This window comes from Rhineura floridana, chromosome 17 (assembly GCF_030035675.1).
Source record: "Rhineura floridana isolate rRhiFlo1 chromosome 17, rRhiFlo1.hap2, whole genome shotgun sequence".
Classification (NCBI taxonomy): Eukaryota; Metazoa; Chordata; class Lepidosauria; order Squamata; family Rhineuridae; genus Rhineura; species Rhineura floridana.
This window is the reverse complement of record NC_084496.1, coordinates 11,297,029-11,324,232: the sequence shown is the minus strand read 5'-3', so window position 1 is coordinate 11,324,232 and position 27,204 is coordinate 11,297,029. Positions and strand designations below refer to the sequence as shown.

The following is a 27,204-nucleotide window of genomic DNA, read 5'->3' as shown; positions in this document are numbered from 1 at the left end:
CATACTTTTTACGTTGCACCCCTTGAAATGGAATGGACTGCCTTCAAGTCGATCCTGACTTACGGCGAACCTGCAAACAGGGTTTTCGTGGTAAGTGGTATTCAGAGGTGGTTTACCACTGCCTTCCTCTGAGGCTGAGAGGCAGTGACTGGCCCAAGGTCACCCAATGAGCTTCGTGGATGTGTGGGGATTCGAACCCTGGCCTCCCAGGTCGTAGTCCAACACTCTAACCACTAAGCCACACTGGCTCTCTGTAGCTCTTGAAAGCACATATATTTATGCATGCAGCTCTTTGAGGAAGCTTCATTCCCATGCCCCTCCCCCCCCCAAAAAAGTCTAAATGATGTAAGGGAAGGATTAGTGGCCAGTTTAAAAACATTGACATGTATCTGATAAAAAGAACTTCTAAGTAAAGCTTTGAATTTGTTTGACTGTAGCATTTAAACCGTGATAATTGCACATTATTGAATTTCTCCCCTAATTAAATATTTCAGTTCACAAATACTTTCGGCTATTGGTAAATCAACCAAAACAAAAAGAGATTTTTATACAACGCATAAAATTAACACAATATTTTTTAAATGGAATCAAACATCAAACCAGCATACTGAATTAGATCTATGGGTGGCATCCAACTAATTTCTACTTAGAGCAGATCCAGTGAAATGAAAAAACCTAAGTTGGTCATGCCCATTTATACAACGGCTCTACGCAGAGTAGGATGAGCATTGGATTACTACCCTACTTTGATTTCAGACAGAGGAAAATGTTCTGATTCAATTACTCCCTCTGAAAACGCACCTAATTAATTACATCCCTCACCCAATCAGCCCTACTACCCCCATCCAGCTAGTCCAATGAACTAGGTCAGGGTAGGGATCAAATATGCAGGTGGCGAGTTTCATTCTGACATCTCCGATAGCTTCATATCCCGCAGATAACATCAGTACAATATTTTAACCATGTTTTGCAAGCTGGCCATATAGCCACTGTTGTGGGGGAAAAATCTGACCATGTTAAACAAAGATTGCCATAAGCTTTATTAAAAACCCACTCATACAATTACTGTAGTAACGAGAGAGAGATCTCCCGAAAGAAGATTGAAAAGCTCTCTCTGCCTTCCATGGGCAGGACGCCATCATTTTATACATGAAGCTACGAGCAAGCCTCATTAAGCATGTAAAAGATATGAAAAAGAGCAAACAAATCAATAGCAATACATCAAAGGGGCTTTTTGCAAGGGACTTTCCAATAGTCCAGAAATAATGTCTTCGACCCAGGTGTACTTCTTTAGTACCAAGAAATCCTCACCACCTGGCCTAGTCACAAACGGCTCTTTGTTATTTCTGGTATCCAGGTAGTTTCACAAGCTGCCTGTGTCTGCTCCCAACTGTCTCCTCAAAAAATGACACTGTCAGATTTTACAAAATGTTCTTTTCTGAGAAGACAGAATGGTTGCTAAAGACAAGATGGATTCCAGCAATTTAATTTTCCCCATCACCACATTTTTTTTGTGTGTGTAATGGCTGCAATCTAGGAGTTTACCAAGTTAGCAATCCAAAAACTGTCTGGACTTTCACATCGCCAGTCCATAAGAAGATCCTGCGAGTCCAGCATCCTGTTCTCACAGTGGCCATCTATAGGCCTATGGGCAGGACCTGAGCGCAAGTGCACTCTCTCCCCCAGCTGCAGTTTTCAGCAACTGATATACTGCTATAACTAGTAACTTGTCAGTTCATGGCAAGAGAGATAACTCTTAGAGAGGTAGGGCAGAGCACAGCAATGGTCTTAGTTTTGCTGGGCAGCTGATGAACAATGACAAGGAAGTGTTGGAACGATGTATCAAGGGTTCCCACCAAACCAGGTGATGGACCTTGGCATTAAAATGGTTGGAAATGATAGTTCTTAGCAGAGGTAGCTGCTCTCTGATATAGGTGATGTTCAGAAGTTGTATTTAAAAAGGGAACAGGATTCAGCATTGTTCTGCTGTTGGTTGAACTCCACTTCCCTTCACATTCATTTGTGTACTGTAGCGGCAAATTCAGAAGTACAGGGTCCCTTCATGTGAGTCCACATGCCCTTCTCCTTTTTTTGATGCTGAGATGAGAATGAGATCCTTGTTAATGCCTTCTCCCACAACAACAGATATCCCTAGGAGCCAATCAGCATGAAAAAGGAGAGTGTTAGCTACTGAGAAGAATCTTCTCAGTGGCAGACTCACCTCCTTTCACTCTGTTTGGCTCCAATCAGCAGAAAAGGACAAGAGAGCATGTGGATTCTTCTCAGTGGCTACCATACAACCCTTTCATGCTGATTGGTTTGCAGGATGCAGGAGAAATAGGGACCCTGCTCCAAAAAAAGTATAGGACTTAAGACTCCTCGAGACCCTGAACGACTACACCCCTGGCAGTGACAACATACGGCACAAGCAGGGAACCTGAGTCCTCTGAAAATGCCTCTTGCTGGTCTAGATAGAGGACAGAGAGGAGTGAGCGAGTGTGCATAGAAACTGGCCAACTGTACAAAGGTAAAATTTACATCTGTCACTCCACCCACTTCTGCCTCTGACCCCGCCCACCACTGGCATGTGGCCCCTGGAAGGATGCCCAAAAGGCAATGCGGACCTCAGGCTGAAAACGTTTCCATCCCTCTCTCTGTCATGCAGCCTCCAAGATTCAACATGATTCCTTCCCTCCTGCTTCAGGTCTCCATTTTTGAATGCCTTGTGTGTTTTACAATTGCAAAAGAAAAAAGAAAAAAGGAAGAAATCTGATTGCCAAACATGATGATACAAACTGCTCAGAGTGACAAGAGTCAGCTGGTGCTCCGAGGGAGGGATGCGGCTCTGTGGCTGACACACAAACTGCCCAATCAGGCAGGAGATGGCAGCACATGTATCCCAAACGCACTTTGCAACAGACTGACCCATTAAAATTATGCACACAGGAATAATGTCTTCTGCTGGTGTTACAGTCCATTTGGTACAGAAATGAGTTGGAGCCATCTAAAAGCAAAACTATAATTTACAGGGCAGGGGGGAATAGACACAACTCTACCTTGCAAATATACACACATACATACATATATAATCTTATGAAATGCTTGATTAAATGCCACACTTCTTGGTAGCGCTATACATGGCCATATAATCAAGAAGAAAACTTCTCACATGACTAATAATAATGATCCCCAAGTACAAACTGCTTTTAATCACCATGTACATAACTGAAGGCATTGCCACTGATTACTTACTTCCTCTAATGGCTCATAATGGGCTTCCAAGCGTTCCGCTTGATTGCGTCCTAGTTTAGCTGATAAGGATGCTATTTATTGCCCCCAGGCGCTTGGAATCCCATGAAGGTGCCATGTGCAAAGGCCCCAGCATGAAATCAGGGAGCAGCTCAACAGCAGCTGTGCTCTGCCGTTCCCTTCCAAACGAGGAGGGGCCATTCCTCAGTGGCACACCCTATCCTTCGCAGATGGAAAGTCCCAAGGTTCAATCCTTGGCAATCTCCAATGAGAAGGATCAGATTAAAGGGCTGGTGTACTTTAGACCCTGGAGAGCCACTGCCAATCATAAGTATGCAATCCTGGGCTAGAGGGACAATTGAATGGACCATGTTTATGCCAGCTTCCTATATGTATGACAATTGGTTGGACCACATTTACGCCACCTTCATGTGTGTGACAATTGGTTGGACCACATTTACGCCAGCTTCTTATGTGTGTGATGATTGGTTGGACCATGTTTAAGCCAGCCTCCTATGTATCAGACAATTGGTTGGACCACGTTTATGCCACCTTCCTATATGTATGACAGTTGGTTGGACCACATTTAAGCCTGCTTCCTGTATGTGTCAGACAATTGGTTGGACCACATTTATGCCAGCTTCCTATGTGTGTGACAATTGAATGGACCATGTTTATGCCAGCTTCCTATATGTATGACAATTGGTTGGACCACATTTACGCCACCTTCCTCTGTGTGACAATTGGTTGGACCACATTTAAGCCAGCCTCCTATGTGTCGGACAATTGGTTGGACCACGTTTATGCCAGCTTCCTATGTATGGCAATTCATTGGACCACATTTAAGTGAGCTTCCTATGTTGTTGCTGCTGCTGCTATTTCATTTATGAATCGTTTCCCATAAAACAGCCCAAAGCAATTTAATAATAAAAACATCTACCATTTTTAAATCTCCATTTAAAGGGCTTGTTCAAAAAGGAAGGTCTTTGGTAGGCACTGCAAAGATAGCCGAGATGAAGGCTGTCCAATGTGTTACAGGAGGAAGTTCCAAAGGGTAGGTACCACCACATCAAAGGCCCAATTCCAATGGCGAGGGTACTATAGAGAACATACACAGCTACCTCGTACTGAGTCAGACCATGGGTCCATCTAGCTGAGTATTGTCTACACAGACAGGCAGCAGCTCTCCAGGGTTTCAGACAAGAGACATTCCCACCTCCACCTGGAGATGCCGGGGATTGAACCTGAGACCTTCTGCATGCAAAGCAGGTGCTATTCTACTGAGCTATGGAACTTCCCCACTCTGAGGACATTAAACATTACGTCCTACACTGACCTTTTTATGAAGCAATAAGAGACAGGACGCTGGGACAGGTTACTGCCAACTTCTCCAGCTCAGAAGCGGAATGCATCACCTACTTGTTGGCAGATCCATTTCCTTAGGTTAGCTATCAAGTGGCCATTTTTACTCTCTTATCTTTTCAACACCAGAAGGAGCTCTGCAATTGCAAATCTGACTAGATGCTAAATTGTAGCTTTAGGACTTGCCCTAGAATACGGACTGTTTTTATTAGTGCTGTAACTACTATTTGACATTTTGAATTCACAGTGTTTTTTATTTTATTAATTTTTGGATGTAGGATGTTTTAATGCTCTTAAACTCTGCTGGATGTACAATGTATGAATGTTCTTGTGTATGTTTTGATTTGCTGCGTTATGACCTGTGGTTACAACATTAAACTTACTGACTCACCCACTCTTGCCTTTGTAGAGAAGGGTAGATTCAAGCCACGCACAATCCCGTGGTTTCTACATACCCCTCTCTCCATCCAGGCAAGTGAGAGGCAACATCACAGTTCAAGGACACATTCCAGCCACGCAAAAGCACTCAAGGAGAGGGCGGATCAGTGAGTGGGCATGGCCTGGGAAGAGGTGTGGCTTAGAGAGAGTTCCAAGGGCCAGAGAGAGAGGGTTCGAGGGCCACATTTGGCTCTTCCCGTGCTCTGATGTTCTCCATCCCTGATGTAACGTGTTAAGGGCGTGGCCTGGGAGGGGTGCATGGGAAGAAAGGGGATTTCCAGGGACAAAATACCAGCTGCATCAAAAGTATGGTGCAAAGGCCATACTCTGTGCAATTCAAGCTGTAGCATTTTAAAAATATTTTTTTTATTAATTTTACTCCAGATAGAAAAAGAAACTTTCATAACAAAAACAGCAATCACTCCATACTTAGGAATCCTGACGTATAACATACCCCAATCACCATAATGTAAGAAAATCAAGACATAATTATATGACAAACAAATTTATTAAGACATCCAAATTGTCTTGGCCAGGGGCAGGAATTGTCCATACAGAACATGCTCTGTCATGTATTCAATAAATTTTCAGCAAATGGCACCAAAAGCCATAGCAATTCCAATATTTTAGCAATTCACACTCTGCAACCATAGCAATTTAAAAACACCACCACCAGGAAATTTGTCTCTCTCCCTCTTTTTAACCCTGGGCACCAGTCTTGCAGCTCCCTGCATTTATCACCACATAAATTTTTACAGTATATCCACAGAATGCAATAAGACAGCAGCCAGAGCCCGAGTGTGGGCAGATTCAAGGCCATAAATTTTGTAGCCCAAGACCACGACGGAATGCATCTTTTAAAATTGATTTTTCGGAGCAAGTTCTACTGTAGGGTTGCCAAAAGTCTCTCCTTCCCTTCCCCAACCTCAAATATTATGTCAAGAAACAGAAGAAAAGATTTATTCCAATCCGTGGAACAACAGACTTAATTTCCGTTTTGCTGTGACAATTTCCTTAATCAGGTCATTTTCTTCATATTGCAATCAGTGGCAGGCTTATTTTTGCTTCATTCTAATTTTGGAAGCCCTTGAACAAAGAACACTGTTTAAAATAATGCTAAATATTTTTTTCCTTAAGGAAAAAAAAAAGCTAAAGCTGAAAAAACCAAGACACACAAGCTGAAAGATATATAAATACTAAATTCCAGTCTAACCAGCGGTAGCTGGTGGCTTGCTGTCAGTGGGACAGTGGAATCCGCTCTGCGTTTTAGTCCGAACTTTTAAGGAGCTGTCCAAGGTAATTTCACTACCCCACTTTCATGGAGGTACCAGCCATTACTGGGTCTAATCTCAGATAGTCACAGTGGCTAGGAGTGTCTTTTATCAGCTACGGCAGCCTTTCCCAACCTTTGGGTCCCCAGATGTTGCTGAACTACAACTCCCATCAGCCCCAGCCAGCATGGCTAATGACCAGGAATTAAGAGTCCAGCAACATCTGGGGACCAAAAGGTTGGGAAAGGCTGAGCTACGGCTTGCATATCAGCTATGGCTGTTCTTTTCCAGGGACAGTTTGGCCACAGTGATTCATGCAGTGGTAACCTCAAGACTTGATTATTGCAATGTGCTCTAGGTGCGGCTACTAGTAGGCCTAGTCTGGAGGCTTCACCTGGTACAACATGCTGCGGCTAGACTGTTGTTGGGGACAGACTATCACCAGCCCTGAACTCCAGGGCTCTCACGCTTGCACAGGCTGCCCATAGGCTCCTGGTCCAGGCGCAAGGTTCTTCTGTTGATTGACAAGGCCCTTGGGTCCAGGATACCCCAAGGACCACCCTAAGCTCTTCAGGAGAGTCACCATTAGTAGTACCCCTGGAATGCTCGGCTTGTATCCACCAGGAGCCATGGATTCAGGACTGTGCGCCCAGTTTTATGGAATCCCCTTTCCAGCTGAAGTCAGGCAGGCGCCTTCCCTGTGGAACCTCCAGCGCTTACCAAAGACATTTTAAAATTATTATTGCAGCAGCCATTTGAACGGAATTCCGATGTTATTGTTTTAGCGTTTTTGCTTCCTTTCTATTGTACACTTAATTGCAGTTAAGCGGTATCCAAATTGTTTAAATAAAAATAAATAAATAACAACCTGCCAGCAAGCAGGAGAGTGATGACAGCTTGACCCCGACGCAAGGCTGAGCAAATATTTTCTCACTCAGCATTGTGCACGGCTTTGATGGAAGTGGGAAGGGCCGCCGTAGCTTAGTGGTAGAGCATCTGCCTTGCACGCAGAAGGCCCCGGGTTCGATCCCTGGAAGCTCTAGCTAAGGAGGGGCAGCTGCTGCCAGTCAGTTTAACAATATCAACTAGATGGCCTAATTCCATATACAGCTGCTTCCGAGGTTCCTATGTGGGGGATTATTTTAAGGTGATCTACCCCTGCAGACTCAACATCCATTTGGTAGATCCATTCTACTGGGGACCCAGTCCGTGCAACAGTACAGGAGAGCAATGATGCAATCTTCTGATGATCTTGCTAATTTGCTTGAGCCATGGTGGGAAAGAGAGGATAGCTAATTCATAGCTGTCTTATAGGAACCTCTCTAAGTGCACTCATGGAAGATACTCTAAACCAAGGTGGGGGAACCTGTGGCCCTCCAGAAGGAAAAGAAGTTGGTTGCCATTGGCATAAGCAACCCTACCTCTGCTGGTCAATTATATCTAGCTGATGCTTATCATTGATTTACTTTATTTAAAAGCTGGGTGATGCCAGCTGATGGGCAGGAGGCTGGGGTGCAATCCTTCCATGGTCTGCTTCCCAAGCGTGTTCCCTATGGGAAGTGCACTGGTTAAGCAGACCCTAGCGGCCAGCAGGACTGTACTCTCCACTCACCAGCCCCTGTGCTGCGCTTTGAAGGCCCCAACGGTCGGGCCTTCAAAGTGTAGTGTTGCCTGACCTCACTGGAACGTCATGTGATTGGCAGGAAGGTGGCCCGGCTCACCTGTCAAACTTAGCCCTCCAGGGGTGGGGAGATAACTATTTGCCTGGCCAGCCAGAAAAGGTTCCTCCACCCTTGACCTAAGTCAGTTGTGGGGAGCCTTTGGCCCTCCAGATGTTGTTGAACTGCACCTCCCATCCACCCCAGCAGAGATGGCCAATGGCCGGGGATGATGAGAACTGTGGTTCAGCAATATCTGGAAGGCCAAAGGTTCCCTACACCTGATCTAAGCACTATAAGCACAGGTCTGTTCAGGTAATCTGGTCCTGAGTTGCCCACAAGCTGGTGGCCATTACTACACCTTGCAGGAGCAAATCCCACAGTTCAGTCTCATGCAATGCATACAGTACAACCGGTTCCCAAGATGTCCCCAGCCGAGATCCTCAGCACTGACATCACTTGGGTGTGGCATTCTGTCCTCCTCAGTGGAGGATGTTTCCAGAGAACTCTTTGCTTCACCACTCGCTTCCAGACGTTGTTGCCACAGTTCACAACTTAGCTAGCAATTGGCTCAAGTTTTTTTTAGTCATGAGCCTGTGTCTTCCAGAAGAAGAGCCGTTTTTATCCCCAAAGCAATCCTGAAGGCAGAGAAGGCTGCTTAAAGAAGATAGGCACAAGAAAGGCCTCTCACAACAAAGAGAGGATGTTCAGTCGCTTTCGGGCTATTGCTTGGAGGCAGCGCTAGGCTGCTTGTCAATGTTTCTACAAGTGCAAACACACCGCCCAGCAGACAAGCAATCTTGGCCATGTTCAATGCGCTCCGTTTTAAAAAAATTTAAGCTGTGTGACTAAAATGTATATTTGGTAACATTTTGCAAACTGGGGGAGAGAGGGGGGGTGCGGGCAGAGGAGAAGAAGAAAGAAAAGCCTTTTTAAAATATTAGGACAAACGCCAACATCTCACTAGAGCAGGGGTTCCCGAACTGTGGTCCAGGGACAACCAGTGATCTGCAACCTTCATTCAGGTGGTGCGCGCATGCCACGGCTTCTTTATAGTTATTCATTATTCACTGGAATTGGACTGTAAAAGTGATATGTGGCATCCCGCATGAGACTGTGATATATATTGCTTCCAGTCTGAAAGGATTTTTTTTTATTTAAAAGCCTGGATTTCATGCACTTGGCCATTGAGAAAGACAGGTTGCCAAAATACATCTGGCCAAAACACCAAAGGAGCACTTTAAAAATAAATAAATTATGTATTTCTCTTATTAACTGGTGATATAAGTCCCTTTGGAATAAGTATTTAAAGTTTGTTTTTATTGTTTGATATATTCCATATTCGTGTATTATCAGTCCTTAATTCTTTTTTCCCCCTGAACCTTCGTATTTTGTTAAGGATAAGCAACTTTTTTTCCTGTTTGTTCGTGGCAAGCCCCCATTAAATGCTCCTATTGATCTGTAATTGTATTTTGATTGCTCCTTTCATTTCATAAAGTGCCTTGCAAAAGTAACCAGACCCTTGACCAATGCTCTCATATTACTGAATTATAAATGGGACATTGTAATTTCGTTCTATATGATATTTTATTTTGAAACACTGAAACTCAAAATCAATTATTGTAAGGTGACATTGGTTTTATGCAGAGCTTGGAAAAGTTACTTTTTTGAACTACAACTCCCATCAGCCCAATCCAGTGGCCATGCTGGCTGGGGCTGATGGGAGTTGTAGTTCAAAAAAGTAACTTTTCCAAGCTCTGGTTTTATGTTGGGACATGTTTGTAAGAAACAAAAAAACTGAAACCTGTTGCTTGCATAAGTATTCAACCCCCCCCCACATTAATATTTGGTAGAGCCACCTTTCGCTGCAATAACAGCTTTAAGTCTTTTGGGGTAGGTATGTACCAGGTGGAGGGATTTTGGCCCATTCTTCTTGACAGATTCGCTCCAGGTCATTCAGGTTGATTGGACATCGCTTGTGGACCACAATTTTCAAAGAGCGCCACAGATTCTCAATGGGTTTGAGATGAGGACTTTGACTGGGCTGCTGTAGGACGTTCATCTTTTTGTTCTTCTGCCACTCCAATGTTGCTTTGGCCTTCTGCTTGGGATCACTGTCCTGCTGAAAAGTGAATTTCCTCCCAAGCCTCAGTTTTTTAGTGCACTGAAGCAGGTTCTCTTGCAGTATTTCCCTGTATTTTGCTCCATCCATTCTTCCTTCAATTTTAACAAGATGCTCAGTCCCTGTCCCATTCAGAGCGGGATCCATGAGGCTGAGACACAGGTGCAATTAACTCTTGTTTTATTAAAGTAATGGATACATCAAAAGCAGTGCGCTTCATAAGAATCTCTATACTAGCTCACTAGAATTCCCTAACTACACTCTAGACATGCTCTGCAACGTGTGAAGGAAGTTGACTCAGCAGCTTAAACCGGAAAGCTGCAGTCTTAAGTAGGGAAAGCCATACTTTCAGACGTGCTTTCAGATGGTACTTTTGGAGTAAGGCTGCTTCCTTGCCACCCTCCCATACAGGCCAGTGTTATGCAGAACTCTTGATATGGCTGACTGGTGCACCATTACTCCACTCCCAGCCACTGAACTCTGTAGCTCCTTCAAAGTGATTATTGGCCTCTCTGTGGCTTCTTTCGCAAGTCTCCTTGTTTGAGCGCAGAGTTTTGAGGGACGGCCTTTTCTTGGCAGTGCCTGGGTGGTGCGATACAGCTTCCACTTCCCAATTATTGATCCAACTGTGCTCAATGAGATATCCAAACACTTGGATATTATGTTGTACCCTTTCCTAATATATGCATGTGTATTACATTATCTCTCACTTCTGTAGAATGCTCTTTGGTCTTCAGTTTCCTTCAGATCCACAGCCTGACCAAGGATCCTTCAACAGTGAGGTTTTTATCCTGACAATGTGACAGCAACTTGAATGGTTCACAGGTGGAGGCAAATGGTGAGGTAACTGTGTCCTCGACAGGGCAATTTTTCTTCTGTGTAAACTGGGAGCTTCCACAGCACGGGTTGAATACTTACGCAAGCAACATATTTCACTTTTTTGTTTCTTACAAACATTTCCCAACATAAAACAATGTCACCTTACAATAATTGATTTGAGTTTCAGTGTTTCAAAATAAAATATCATACAGGACAAAATTACAGTGTCCCATTTGTAATTCAGTAATATGAAAGCATTAGTGAAAAATGGAAATGGACTGCCTTCAAGTCAATCCCAACTTATGGCGACCCTGTGAATAGGGTTTTCATGGTAAGCGGTATGCAGAGGTGGTTCACCATTGCCTCCCTCTGAGGCTGAGAGGCAGCGACCGGCCCAAGGTCACCCAGTGAGCTTCATGGCTGTGTGGGGATTCGAACCCTGGTCTCCCAGGTCGTAGTCCAGCACCTTAACCACTACACCACACTGGCTCTCGAGAGCATTAGTAAGGGGTCTGATTACTTTTGCTAGGCACTGTATATTGTATTTTACTGTATTGCAACATGCATTCTATGGAAAGCAAATTGTAATTCCATAAAGTACAGTATAAGAAATAAAAGAAGCAATTAAAATAACAATTAAAAACCATACAGCGTCTAGCACAGCACATTACAATTGCTACAACGGGCAGAAAAATCATTAAGTGGTCTGCTGAGACCATCAGCAATTTTTAAGAGCTCCGGGGGGGGGGATAGTCTGGGAACCACTGCACTAGATGGGCAATTAGTTGGAAACATTCTCCTCATTTTCATATCCTTCCCTGCCAAAAAAACATGACTGCTGCCAAACATTCCTGTCCTATTTATTTATTATTTTATTTTCGTTAACACTCCTTCATTATAAGACGTTTACAAAAAAAATTAAAACATTTAAAAAAATCAATAGGAGACCGAGTTAATTACAAGAATTTTAAAAATTAAAAAAAAATAATTAAAATCTACAATAAACTAAAACAGATTAAAAATAAATTAAAACACATGTTGACTTCTACATATCTGGATAGGTTTGCCTGAACAAAAATGGTTTCAGCAGGTACCAAAAAGAGTACAGTGAAGACACCAGTCTGATGTCAATAGGCAGGGAGTGTATGTACTGCCACGCTAAAAGATTGATTTCTTACAACTGCAGAACAAATACTATGTTGCACCTGTAAAAGTGCCAGTTCCGCAGATTGGAGCAGTTGAGTGGGAGAAACGAAAATGGTGCGATGATCAAAGCTAGGGGGGAAGGAACGTTTAAGAACATTTGGATTCCTGCATTGAGCAGGGGGTTGGACTCAATGGCCTTATAGGCCCCTTCCAACTCTATAATTCTATTATACTTATGTGGCATCCAACTCTTCTTTGGAGCGCTCCTGAGGGTCCCGATTCACACAGGAATTCCACCTGCAAAAAGGTCAGCGGAGGAAGATAATTGAATTGCGAGTTAATGGGGACTGCTTACCCCCTGGTATGCTATTCATGGAAGCTGGCTCTTCCCTTCCGGCTTCCGCACGCAGCTCCTGACGGAGCCTGGGTTCAGCCAGGCCAGCGGCTCCCAAGCAGCAAGTGGATGTCACTGACTTTCCTCTGGCTCCTCTTCTGCCAGCTTCCCATCATTTGGATTGCTCTACCTGTGCTGTATCAACACAGCCTATGCATGTCAGTTAGGGATGGGAGCATATGTCAATTTCAGTCTTTTTCAACTCTTAAGTTCAGTTATCCACATTTCCATATCAGTTACAATTTTTAAAAAGTGTTCATGAAAATTCATCAGCGTTTTAGTGCTCATTTCTCCTAATTTTGCCTAATATACAAAGTTTTGCAAAGCAATATAATGCATCTTTGCATATTATTTTCACGAATATATGCATTTATATGCACACTTTACCCTAGTATATGCATTTTTGTACATATTTGGCTGGCGCACTGCAAAATTCAGAAAAACCATGAATTTTGACAGGTGGCCATGTTTCACTTTGCATCTTCTTTCAGAAAATGTGAACTACGTAAGTTCGCCCTGAAATGCAAACTGAACTGAATTTCTCCCCCATCCCTAAAGCCATCAGGTGTGGGGAACCTTTGACTCTCCAGACTACAACTCTCATCAACCCCAGCAAGCATGGACAATGGCTAGGGCTGAAGGGAGTTGTAGTTCAGCAACATCTGGAGGATCACACCAAAGGTTCCCCACAGGTGCCATATAGTGATGGCTCCATGGTTTATGGCTAAAATAAGCAGCTGACACTTTGGAAACATGTAGCAATGTATCCACATGAAGATATCATCACAAAATTTGAGCAATTTGTAAGGTACTGGAGTGACATTTCAGTAAGACGGAGGTTGAAGGCAATTTGACTATTTCCTATATACGTATATATAAAAACAGAATTCTTTGCTCCAAGGGATCGTTATATTAACATGCTTTATATGTTCTGTTGTAACCAAGAGGTGCGCAATACTGAAAATCATTGTGAGAAGGAGGGAGAGGCGCAATAAATATCGAGGGTTTCAGTTGTAAGAGACAGCCTCACGCCTGCAAGCCAAGACCTCAGGGCTCAGCCATTACTTATGTTGTGGAAAGTTCATGAGCGTATCAGATGGCAAGGGGGAGTGGGTTAGCAGCTCCTGTGGGAAACAGACAGATCAGTTTGGATGCAGAGAAAGAAATCGCCGAGTGATGTTGGCAGGAGATGAAGAGGCGGGGAAGGGGAAACAGTGCTGGGTATGCACGAAAGCTAAGAAGCCCAATGGGAAGGCAAACTAGGAAAGAAGGAAGGCTAAGGGACAGGTAGGTCAGTGGCAAGATGACTGAAGAAAAAGGCGATGTGTTGTATTTTTATCCTACAGCACAACTCCCCCCTTTTATCTTAAACCACCCAGGAAACAAGTTAAGCCAAGAGACAGTGATTTGCCCAAGGCAATACAAGATTGACACACTTAGGGCTGGTTCAGATGTAAGATCTTGGTCCAGTAAACATTGGTTTATCAGACCAACAATGATGCCTGTGCGCTTCCTCCATACCCTCCCATTCCCTCCTCCCTTTGGCAAAGATGATCTAGTTACTTGAACCATGATTTCTCATGAAGTCAGAGCTGGGAAACTATGGTTTAAAACAGCCTTTCCCAACCTTTGGGTCCCCAGATGTTGCTGGACTACAGTTCCCATCATTCCTGACCATGGGCCAAGTTGACTGGGGCTGATGGGAGTTGTACTCCAACAACATCTGGGGACCCAAAGGTTGGGAAAGGCTGGCTTAAAAGGTAGGAATGGGGAACCTGTGGCCTTCCGGATGTTGCCTGACTCCAACTCTCACCAAGCCCCAGAAAGGAGTCCACAGGAGGGTTACAGGAGGTTGAAGATGATTTTATGGTATTATTTTGTTTTCAAACTGTATTTGGCTGTTTGGGTTTGTGAACAGAGGAGATTTTCTAAATGAAGAGTGGTACATAAATGAATCTCAGCAATAAATAAACTGGCTAGAGATCTCTGGTTTATCATCGTTTCCCAATACTTAAAAAAAAATAAAGATAAAAACAGATCTGCTAAACCAGAGCTGATGGCACTCAACTTATTCTGAAGGGGGGGGAGGAGAGAAGATATTCTTTGTTCAGAAAGAGAGGTCCTTGTGAATCAGAAACCAGCACTGCTCCAACACAAATGCAAAGCTTCTTCTCAACTCATGCCTTTGTTGCCAGTCTTTGATTGCTATATTTTCAAACCTATTGCGGTAACTGTGTATGAAAAAGAAAGCTTAACCTTTCATTTTTCAATGAAAGCTAGGCTTTTCATTTCGCTAACAAGATTACTTCACATACAGTGTGTTTTTGGGAGCTGTATGTACCCCACAGGCCATCTGCTGCCCGTCGCCGCACTAGAAACATTTAGAAGGAACAATTTCCTTTCTTGGGGAAAGGCCATAGCTCAGTGGATTAGAGCATTTATTTTGTATGCAGTCGGTCCCAGGTTCAACCCACGGCATCTCTAGGTAGGGCTGGGAGAGACTCTGTCTGAAATCTTTCCCATAATTAGCAGAATAAATGCATATAGAACAGGCCAATTTTCATGCCATGCCACATTTGCAGAACTCAGATTTTTCTGGGTGTAGAATTCAGGTTACCTTGGCACAGTATTTAAAAACACACACAGAGAGAGAATGTAGACAAGCCATAAGGGCAGTTAGATATGGTCAGACTAGCCTCCCTACTTATTTTAAAAGGTGGCCTAACAATAGTTATCATCATTTGGGGGTATACAAATCAGTATTTAATGTTTTACTTGTTTTTGGCTAACAGGAAAGAAAAAGGATACAAATATTTAGAAAATTAACTTTTAGCTTCGTTTTTAAAAATTTTAATCAAATATTTAGGGAAGGGCCTTAGCTCAGTGGTGGCGCATCTGGCATGCAGAAAGTTCCAAGTTCAGTCCCCACCATCTCCACGTAGGGCTGGGAGTGGATCCCTGCCTGAAACCCTGGAGAGCCACTGCCAGTCAGTGTAGACAATACTGAGCTAGATGGACCAATGGTCTGACTCAGTATAAGGCAGCTTCCTATGTCTCATTAGTCTACAGCAGCAGTAGGAAACTTCTGGCTCTCCAGATGTTGCTGGACTCCAACTCCCATCACTCTCCAGCCAATGTGGCCATCAGGAATGATGGGAGTCGCAGCAGTCCCACAACTTCTGGAGGTCCCCATGCCAGATTTTAGAAGGAACACGTTGGTTTTTTTTTTTTTTAAATCAGCCTACAGTTTTAAACTCTCTTACCTGGCATGCCATGAATGAGATCTCCACACAGTACAAAGAATTTCGGTTTGGGGTTCAGCTGGTTAATGGCTTGCACTGCTTGCTGTGTTAGTCTGAGCTCTTCTTCCCATTCATCGCCTCCACTACCACAGTCGCCAATGGCATAAGCTTTCATCAATCCAAACTGAGGATCAGCTCCTTGAATGAAGTAGAAAGGGGCTTTCCATTCCTGTTCCAGATCTAGAGAGAAAAGCAAAAAAGGAGCCTTGAAATGAAGAGATCTCCAAAAGAGGAAGGCACCTGTCATAAATTAAAATGTTAAAAGACCAGACTAACCCTGTCACAACTTATAATACAGCAGTTCATCACGCACATAAGTGCAATATTTTATTTATTATTTATTTATTTATTTATTTATATTATTATACTTGTATATCGCCCCATAGCCGAAGCTCTCTGGGCGGTTTACAGTAACTAAAAACATTAAAACAAATACAATTTAAAACAGATCTTATGAATTTAAAACACAATTTAAAAATTAAACAGTATAAAACACATGCTAAAATGCCTGGCAGAAGAGGAAAGTCTTGACCTGGCGCCGAAAAGATAACAGGGTTGGCGCCAGGCGCACCTCATCATTGAAATCATTCCATAATTTGGGGGCCACCACTGAGAAGGCCCTCTCCCTTGTTGCCATCCTACGAGCTTCCCTTGGAGTAGGCACCTGGAGGAGGGCCTTTGATCTGGAACGTAGTGTACAGGTGGGTTTGTATCAGGAGAGGCGTGCCATCAGGTATTGTGGTCCCAAGCCATGTAAGGCTTTATAGGTCAAAACCAGCACCTTGAATCAAGGTCGGAAACATACAGGCAGCCAGTGCAAGCGGGCCAGAATTGCTTTTATATGTTCAGACCATCTGGTCCCTGTTACCAATCTGGCAGCTGCATTTTGCACAAGCTGCAGTTTCCGAACCATCTTCAAAGGCAGCCCCCCGTAGAGTGCATTGCAGTAATCTAATTTGGAGGTTACCAGAGCATGGACAACTGAAGCCAGGTTATCCCTGTCCAGATAGGGACGTAGTTGGGCCACCAACCAAAGTTGGTAGAAGGCACTCCATGCCACCGAGGCTACCTGAGCCTCAAGTGACAGAGATGGTTCTAGGAGAACCCCCAAGCTATGAACCTGCTCCTTCAGGGGGAGTGCAACCCCATCCAGGACAGGTTGGACATCCACCATCTGGTCAGAAGAACCACCCACTAGCAGCATCTCAGTCTTGTCCGGACTGAGCCTCAGTTTATTAGCCCTCATCCAGTCCATTGTTACAGCCAGGCACCGGTTCAGCACATTGAACTGGTTTGCCTGCAAAAAGCACCGACCCACATCCACACTTTGCTCAGAGGGCATATGCAGATCAACGAAAAAGAAAATAAGGATACACGTGGATTATTAGGTACCATTCTGGGTTTTCCCCTCGTTGGCTTTAATGAAGTATGGCATTGAGTAAAAGAGGCTAGTCCATTAGGGCAAATGAGGGAGTGCCCCACCAACCTTAGCCAGCTCCCAGCCTGGCAGAGGTTATTCCAACCTCAGCTAGCCCCATCTGACCGCCTTCTTACTTACAACTAGTCCAGGGGGTGGCCCTGCCCACCAGCTTCCTCCTCCTTAGTCTCACTGGTGCCCTTGTAGAACTCAGGAGGATGGGACAAAACTAGAATGAGTTGGCTCTGCGTGTCATTGGCTCTGGCTCCACCTACTGTTGGCCTTGCTGCCTTCTGCCCCACCAGTCCCAATGGGCACCAGCCACCAGTGACACTGAGGCTGCAGGAGGGGAGAACAGGCCCACCTACTAAAAGGCTGTGATGCTCACTGACAAGAACAGGATTCATGAGCCTTTTCCAGGTAGAAATTTAGACATAGGTCCAAACGCACTCACCAGCTTGCCAACGGCGAATGCAATTCTAATATGGTATGGGTCCCACTCACCCGATCCATTTCCCAGAAGCTCAGAAAAGGAGGGGTTCTTCCTAATGTTGTAATGAGCCTTGGGACAGTTGAGAAGCATCTTGCTGGTGTCAGAGCATCTCCAAGGCTCAGAGAGCCTTGTTTCTCCCTCCACAGGTCACAGCTTGGAGGAGGGGAACGGCAACAGTTATGCTGTCACACTAGGCCTCAGAAGCACTTGGACATCTCCAGGGCACAGTGTGATGCCACAAGGAGGACCCTGGAGAGGGGCAGGGGTGGTGGCAAATACAAACGTTTATTTTATTTTATTTTCTCTTTTATTATTACATTTATATCCCGCCTTTCCTCCAAGGACCTCAAGGTTGGTGTTCAAACACGGCTCTCTCCCTATCTGATTTTATCCTCACAACAACTGTGTGAGGTAGGTACGGCCGAGAGATAGTGACTGGCCCAAAGTCACCGAGTGAGCTTTGCAGCTGAGTGGGGATTTGAACCCTCATCTCGCAGCTCCCAGATCAACACTCTATCTAACCACTATACCACACTGGCTCTCCAATGTTGGCATGATTCTGTGAACTTGGAGGGGCAAGGTGTGTCCAGTGAAGGTGAGGTGGGTCTGACCGTGACACACCTACAGCTCTTGAATCCTCTTGATGTCCTTATTGAGTCCTCTAGCTTTTCTTGATTCTGATTCCACTAGCCTTTTTTTCTCTGTTTTATATATCCACGGTTTGGTGTGAAGGCACATGAGGCTACCACCTTGCTAAAGCTAAGCAGGTCTGGGTCTGGTCAGTGCCTGGATGGGAGACTGCCTGGGAACCACATGTACCCTTCCATGAGGGACGACAGGTGGGATGTAAATGTAGGAGAACAAATTGGTTTGGGGAGAGCCAGTGTGGTATAGTGGTTGAAGTGTGAGGCTGGGATCTGGGACAACAGAGTTCAAATCTTCATTTGGCCATGAAGGGTGACCTTGGGCCAATCACTGTCTCTCAGCCTAACCTGCCTCATAGGGTTGTTGTGAGGAAAAAATTGGGAGTGGGAGAACCATGCTTATATGCCACCTTAAACTCCTCGGAGGAAATGCAGGATATACATGCAATAGGTAAATAAATAAATACCGGAGCTATATTGTGGCAGCAACGTTTAACATTCGACATAATTTCACACACACTCCAGTACAGACAGAATACTTAGAAATGTATTCTGAAGACGAAGCTGAATTGAACTTCTAATACTGCAACATGCTCTACCCTGAAACTGGCCTGGTCTGCACGTCACACTAAGCCCAATGTGGGGGCTCTGGGAGAGGAATCAGCGGCTGCTGTGCTGCACTGAGGTAAGCCATGGTTTGGCGTAATGCATCGTCCAAACCCGACCTGGTGATTTAGCTGTCGCAGGCAAACTACAAGCTGTAAACCATAGCACAATTCTTAGTTATAGCTCACAGTTAGTCTGGAGAGAGCTAAACCATGAGCCAGAGTTCTGATAACATGCTGAGCCAAGCCATGGTTTAGCTCAGCACGGTGCAGCAGTTCCTGTGCTTGTGCTAAGTCTCAGTTCGGCTTAGCGAGACGTGCAAACCAGGAAGCAACACTGTATCATTCCACTTCCGATTTGCCAATTTAGTATACACATTTTTGCTAAATAAAAACCAACAGTGTGGAAGGGGAAGGGTTAACCCCTCACCCCCACTCACCCACCCACACAGTACCAATCTGGCTTATGACCATTGCCCTCCCCCACCTGGCTGTTATTTCATGGCCCAGAACATTAACATGTACTTTGACTCGAAGAGAAGGGTCAATGCCTCTTGAAAAATCACTGCCAAATAAACTACAGAGCAGGCCAGTCTTGTTTACGGCGGCAAGTCCGCACACAGAGAAGAGACTACTCAAATGAACTCCACTGTCAAGGTGATTTATTGCACCGATTCTTGAAAAGTGTGTTGACTACTTTTGTGCCCTGTGCTGGACACGATGGCTTCATCCTGCAATAACCCGTTAGCGATGGTCACATCATGTAGAGAAATGCAAACGTAAGGAGACTGCATGTCCAAGCTCCGTCAGTTGTGTGGTTTTAACATGTTGCTATTTCCTGAGTAAGCAACAAACCAAACATGAGAGTGGCAGCCATATTTTAAAAATATGTACCACCCCGGGCTTTTTGGCAGAAAGGTGATTTATAGATGTGGCAATGAAAGGGGGGAGGGAGAGATTTAGGCTGCAATCCAATGCCCTTGTACTGGGAAATACGCTCCAATGAACTCAGTGAGGCTTACGTTTGAGTAGACAAGCACTGTTTAATTTTGTGCCTACTACATATAAAGCAGGACAGGCAGAGGAGGCTGCTGGCTGCAATGTCAGTGGGGCAGTGAATTCGCTCCGGGTTTTAGTCTCAACTTGCAAGGTGCTGTCCAAGGTGTTTTTAGCTTTCAGCACCTTGGACAGCTCCTTGAACGGTCAGATGAAAATCTGAGGATCGGGAGGGGATGTCTTGATTTTAAGGACAAAAGGGGCACACGGATGAGTAAAACTGAAGCTGCCTCCCCACGATCAGTCACCCAAACTCCTCTTGCCCCAGGGTACAATACCAGAAGCGAAGTGGGCAAAGAGAAAGCACAGAGAAGAAACAGTGTTAGGTTGTATTATTGTATTTATTTAAAGAACGAATGTCTGAGTTTGCTTTCCCCCTCCTCCATTCCCACCCCTTTTTCCTTTTGTGTTGTCTTTTAAGATTGTATGCCTGAGGGCAAGAACTGCCTTGGGCCCCATCCACACCATACAATTAAAGAACTCTTATATAACAGACATGGCTCCCCCCACCAAAAAAAAAACCCAGGAACTGTAGTTTGTAAAGGATGCTAGGAATTGTAGCTCTGTGAGGGGTCTCCTAAGAATTGTCAGGGCCCTTAACAAACCACAGTTCCCATCATTCTTTGGGGGAAGCCATGACAGTTTAAATATATGGTGCAGATGTCACTTTTGTTTGCTTTTTTAATTGATGTGCCAGCTCCTCTGGGAGTCTTTCCTGACTGAAGAGCAGGGTAAAAATGCTTTAAGTAAGAAATATAACAGAACAATAAACTTCAAAGGAGAGAGGAGCTGAATCCTACACCGTGGGCGCTTCCAGATGACCTGTTTATTGAATACTCATTCCTGATTTGTTTATTTATAGCAGTATTTATATACCGCCCTCTCTTGCAAAACATCAGGGCAACATAAAAAATCTTGTAAAAAATACAGACAAATCATTAAAATGACTGGCGACTCAAGCTTTGCTTACAGGGAGATGACATTGGCTATTTAATGAATATTCCTTCTGATTTATTTCCTTATTACATTTCTATATTGCCTTTCCTCCCAGGAGCTCAAGGTGGTATACAAGGTGGCTCTCTCCCTCCCCATTTCCTCCTCACAACAACCCTGTGAGCTTCATGGCTGAGCAGGGATTTGAACCCTGGTCTCCGAGGTCCTAGTCCAACACTCTAACCGCTACGCCACACTGGTTTTTTGTTTGCGGGGAGGTTAGAGGACATTGAGTCAATGCAACTGTTACTCCACACTTTCCAGTGCATTTCCCCGACACTTTCCTTATTGCAAAAAGCCCCATTTTGGGGGGGAAGCGAATTCGTCACACAATGCAACTCTAATCAAGTATAATCCCATATTGGTTCATTGGATAGCTTCAGGTTATAATATTGTGATGGGTAGATCCATAATCGTGCAGGATAGGGGAACTCTGAAAAGCCAACGCTTTGCTATTCCAAGAGTCAGACGACAATCAAAAAGGAGTTTCAAAACAGACCATCAAGCTCAGTGCAGTCCACACAGAGAGGCAGCAGCTTTTCAGGATTTTCTCAACCCAACCTGGGACCTTTGCATGCAAAGAATGTGCTCTATCACTAAACTACAGCCCTTAATCTTACCTCAGATTAAGGTAAGGCATCGTGGTGGTTTAGAAATGCAGAAGTTAAACAGGTGCTGAAAAGGAACTTTCAGGCCAAAACGTGCTTGCTGATTTTCTGTTTAATGTCACCATCTTAACTTAATGGCAGACTGGATATTTGTTGCAAAGTAATGGGTTGTAAGTCATACTCAGAGTAGACCCATTAAAACGAATGAATATGACTAAGCCAGGTCTATGAATTTCAATGGTTCTACTCTGACCAGTGAGAAGTACTTCTGAGTAGACATGTGCTGATACAAAACAAGCCTCCCCTCTGAATAATGAAGTTTTGTAGGAGATACAGTAAATGGTTTTCTTTAGGGGTTTGGGGTGTTAATGGTTACTTTTTTGTTTTTAAATAATTGTTTTATTATGTTCATAATGTTGAAAAGTTGTTTTTGGTTATTATATTTATGTCACTGTTTTATTATTTTTTGTTATTAGGAAATTGTTTTTGCAATTGTTTTTGACATGTATTTTTGTTCACCTTGTTGTAAGCCGCCTTGAGCACAATTTTATGTGGAAAGGCGGCATACAAATAAAATGATGATGATGATGATGATGATGGTTGGATGCAAGCCAATATGCCTATAAGTATGCTTGTGTATTGAGAGTGCATTACTATTTTGTTTCATTTATGAATCTCTTCCCATGAGGTACCCCACAGGGATTACAGTAAAACATATAATAGTTACATAGATAAAAGCAGCTGTATCTATTTATTTTTATTTCTTTAAAGCCATTTTTACCCCACTCTTCAGCCCAAAGGCCCCCAGAGCAGCTTACAAAATATTAATAAAAACAAACAAGAAGACACTCCCTGCCTGCAGGCTTACAATCTAAAGCAGTTAAAACAATTACACATATAAAAACAGTTTTAAAAAAATGGTTATGTAAATAATCAACAACAGCACATATACAAAATCAGTTCACATCCATTACAGATACCAAGTGAGATAAAGGCCTCTTAGAAGACTTGTTGAAAGAGAAAAGTTTTTCGAAGGCGCCAAAACTACAACAGAAAAGGTGCTTGTCTGATATAAAATAGGAGAGAGCTGCAAAGGATAGGTGTTGCCGTTCTATAGGGCTGATCCTGACATTAAGTGGAACAGACTTCCTGACAGGATGGAATCTGCAGGATGCCGTCTCCTGAAGAATAATTATTATCCTAATTCATTTTTAATGGTTTTTATTATATGGAGAGTTTTTAACCCTAATTTTTCTATTAACTCAAGTTAACATTCCACTGTTGGAACATTCCATCACTGGGACAATCGTTTGCCAGCCCAAGTATTTTATGCCACGGCTTAAGGATGGAGCCAGCAAACCTCTTTTGGCTTCTTGCAGATCTCACTTTAAAACAACCCTGAAAGCATGCTTCATTGGAGTATTTGCATCTTAGTTTTATTCAGTAACATTTACACTGTGTCTGGACATCCCCTGCGATAACATTTAACTGTAGACTTTTGTGTAACTAGGTGACTCCATCTGTCATCGGCTCTTCTGCAGAATAGAAGGTGTTCTGTTCCAAACTGACAAAGACCATCTGTAGCCAACCCGTCGCCAGAATGTGAATGTGGCAGTATTTCTCATACACCGTTCTGGATTGGGAGATTTGGCTTTTGTTTTTGAGAGATAAAAACCATTTCCCACGGAAACAGAGAATGAAGGCACTTATGAAGGGTTAAACAGAGCCGTTGTTCTCTGAAACCCTCAAATCTGTAATAAGAGAATGAACAAAGCATTCACAATTCTGGGAATTGCTAACTAGGGCCACACACAACCTTGCAACAGAGGTTGCTAAACTGTGATCTCTGGTCCACCAGTGGTCTATGAGCGTCATTCAGGTGGTCCATTAAATATCTATTAAATATTCAACTTGATTTTAATTGCATTTTAATTATTATTATTTATTAGTTTTATTAGTTGCTTGATACCCGAAGGTCTCCAAGCGACTTACAACAATGTTAAAAACAAAAATAAATGCATCATACTATAAAAACAAAACAATAAAACATTGCTTTCATTACTGATGTTGTATTTCATTGTATTACAATTTCAATTCTACAGCATGCATATTGTAATACAACAAAATACAATGTAAGAAATAAAAGAAAATCATACAGCACCTAGCACAACACATTACAATTGCTACAAAAGGCAAAAAAACAAACAAAAACACCATTAAGTGGTCTGCCAAGACCGTCAGCAATTTTCAAGTGGTCTGCAGGAGGAAAAATGGGAACCACTGCCTTAGAAGCCACTTCCTTCCCTGAACACAACTCCAAACGTTTGGGACTTTTTAGTTTAGGGGGGACAGGTGAGTAAGATGGAGGGAACTAAGCAAATGATGTATGGTTTGGAGAAATAGGACAGAGACAAATTTCTCTCTCATCCTTTTAATATTAAAACCCAGAGTCATCCAATGAAGCCAAATGGTGGGAGACTCTGGACAGACAAAAAGGGCTCCTTCACACATGGCACAGTTGACCTATGAAACTCATTATCACAAGATGTCTTTCACATCCAAATTAGACAAATTCATTCATAAGGCTATCAATGGATGTTAACCATGATGGCTATGTTCTACTTCCACTGTCAGAGACAGTATGCTTTCTGAATTCTTGTTGCTGGAAACTGCAGGAGGAGAGAGTGCTGTTGCGCTCAGGCCCTGCTTGAGGGCTTCCCATAAGCATCAGACTGGCCACTGTGAGAACATGACGCTAGACGAGATGGGCCACTGGCTTGATCCTGCAGGCTGTTCTTGTGTTCTAAATCCATGGAGGATAAGGCCATCAGTGTCTACAAGTCATTATGGTTTTATTACCTCCATTATCAGACACGGTGTGTTTCCGAGAACCAGTAGCTGGAAAGGGCTATTATGGTCAGGTTCTGCTAAAGGGCTTCTAATAAGCATCTGGTTGGCCACTGCGAGTTCCGAATGAGGGACAAGACGGGCCTTTGGCCTGATCCAGCAGGGCTCTTCTCATGTTCTTAATCAGCATGGTCTGCCTAGAGAGGCTGTTTTGGCCATGGGTTCCATGCAGAAGGTCTGAACTGCGAACAAGTAAAGATCCACATTTCCACACCATACCCCTCACCATGGCGATTGTTTCATCACCTTCTGGCGAGGAGAACCAGAGGAGTCCTAGTCTCTCTCTTGCTTGGAATTTGGGAAAGGGCATGGATCATCTCCAAAGCTGAGTACAACTTGGGATGAATCAATGCAATAACAGCTCATCCCACCCCCTACCCCCCAGTTCAGCTCAAAACTAAAGAAGGCAGCTACAGCCAATGATGTGGGGCTGAAATGTTTCCAAAATAGAGTATTTTCCACAGAAAAATACTAATAGCAGTGGAACACTTTTCCATTTCATAAGTTCATTGCTAACCATTAATGGATGTCAATTGCAAATAAATATTAGACAAGCTTGGCTTTGTTTAATAAATACAAGTAAAGCAAACATGCTAAATTAGATAACTCTCCAGGGCATTAGAAAATCTTCCAATGCAAATTACCCTGATTTGCACAAGAAACTTTTACAGAATTTTCACATCACTTTTGACAATGGGCGGCTAAAGCTCTCAAAGCACCTCAATCGTCTACCATCAAAACAAGTCCCTGCTAGTGTACAAGCTGAGATGTTTGGAGCCTGAGAATGATCACAGTAATTGACATCCGGGGAAGGTGAAGCAGAAGGCTACAGTATAAGCCCCCCCCCAAACCCAATAGGCCTTACTTCTGAGTAAACATATATAGAGTTCAGATAAAGTGCATGGTCCTGGTGCCCCCAGATTTTTGCTTCGTTTCCAACATCAGCCAAATGTTTGTTGGCCCTTGCAAAAGATACATTTTTTACACTCTTTTCAGCCTTAACCTTAGTGCAGATCCGGCAAAAAAATCATACTGACTGACCTTGGGGGATATTTGTGCCCCAATGAGATTTCCAATGAAAAGATCAGGTCATTTGTACCCCAGAGACTATTTGTTTTCTGTGCTGTCTCCACAAGTGTGTTTGGTAATATCAAAGCACCTAGAGCCAAAAAACACTTATTCAGATGACGTAATTTTTTTCTGAGCAGTATACATTGGCCCTTTCTCCATGCATATCGAGTAAACACAATTTCTGCTGTATTTTTGCACCTCAGATGGTTTTTTGCTTCTAGAAGCAAAAATGAAATTTTTGGCTGAAATTTGAGGGGATATTATACGGGTGATCATTTGTGACAATGTTCGAGGACAACAACCCTGTAGATCTACTCATTTGTAGATTATCCAATGAAAAGTGCACCTGGGTACAGATTTGCACTCAAGGCTGTTTGCTGAAGTATTTTTGGATCCCAGTATTTTTTTATTTCAAGAAAAACTGGTAACTGACTGAAATTTTGGGATGTTGCACATGTTAAAATTTGTGACAATGTCCCCGTAGGTCTACTTATGTGTAAATTACACAATGGAAAGTGCACTGGGGGTCCAAATGGACCTCAGAAGTCAGGATGAAGGTCCCTTCCTCCAAAGACCAGAGCCAAAGTCTCTTCCAAAAGCAGTATGTCATTTTTAAAGAAAGAAAACATTGCACTAAAGCCAGTGAGCAGGGAACTCCCAAGTAATCTCTGAGTCTATTTTATACATAAATGTTTTTATTGTGATCATTTCAAGTGTCATTGGTCAGCCTAAGCCTTCAGGAGTGGTTTAAAAAGTCAACAAAAATAAACAAACAGTGCTGTAGAGCTGGAAAAAGCGACACCCTTAAAAATAGTATTTCCTCTACACCTGTGGTCCCCAAACTGTTTGTCCTCCCAAGGACCACTTGAAAATTGCTGACGGCCTTGGTGGACCACTTAACGATTTTATCCTCACAGCAGCCCTGCAAGGTAGATCAAGATATGAGGGGTGAGTGTAAAAATAAGAAAAAAGACAACCTCAAGATCAGGACTGAACGGGTATTGAGGACTACTAGATCAACACTCAAGTCCAGGAGTGGGCTGGGGGCTGTGGCCTCCCAGATCTTACGGGACCCCCGACTCCATTAAGCCACAGCTAGCCAACGGCCAGGGACGATAAGAGTAAGTTGCAATGCAACATTTACTGGACACCAAACTCCCCAGCTCTAATCTAGCCACTACACCACACTGCCTCGCTTTTTGAGCCTCTCCCTTTCTTAACTGTTCCCGCTTGCCGGGACTCCCTATCGCAACGCTTGTTCCCAAAAGACGCATATAATATGCACTGCATCATGCAAGCCCTCTAGCTCGTCTCCTTTATTTACTTCAGCGTTCCACTTATTCCCGTCCCCCATCGCCCAGCGGTTCGCCGCTATCACGCATCCGGGTGGAAGCGACTCGCCCACGGCAAGGTTCCGCCCTCACTTTTTGCCCTTCCCAAACAGGGAAGACCGATTGTCCTAAAATTAATTCACTATACCTTCGCGAAACGCGCTCAGAGTACGATCCCGGGCTTTCAGGAGTTCATCCTGCTCTTTCTGGGCCATGGCGAGTCTACTGAAGGTCACTAGCGTTTCAGTGAAAAGGACACCGCCGAACTCCTCCTGTCATTACAAAAGGGAAGCGAACTTCGTGATCGTGAGAGGGGAG

General features: G+C 43.7%; 1 protein-coding gene across 1 annotated transcript in view; it reads right to left on the bottom strand.

Annotated features, from left to right (window-relative positions):
* CPPED1 (calcineurin like phosphoesterase domain containing 1) overlaps nt 1-27,204 on the bottom strand; it is an 84,003-nt gene extending 56,799 nt beyond the window's left edge. The window contains exons 1-2 of the mRNA XM_061599554.1: nt 27,035-27,204; nt 15,723-15,941 (exon numbers count right to left, since the gene is read on the bottom strand). Coding sequence (XP_061455538.1) covers nt 15,723-15,941; nt 27,035-27,101 — 286 coding nt within the window. The 5' untranslated portion in view covers nt 27,102-27,204. The remainder of the gene's footprint in view (nt 1-15,722; nt 15,942-27,034) is intronic.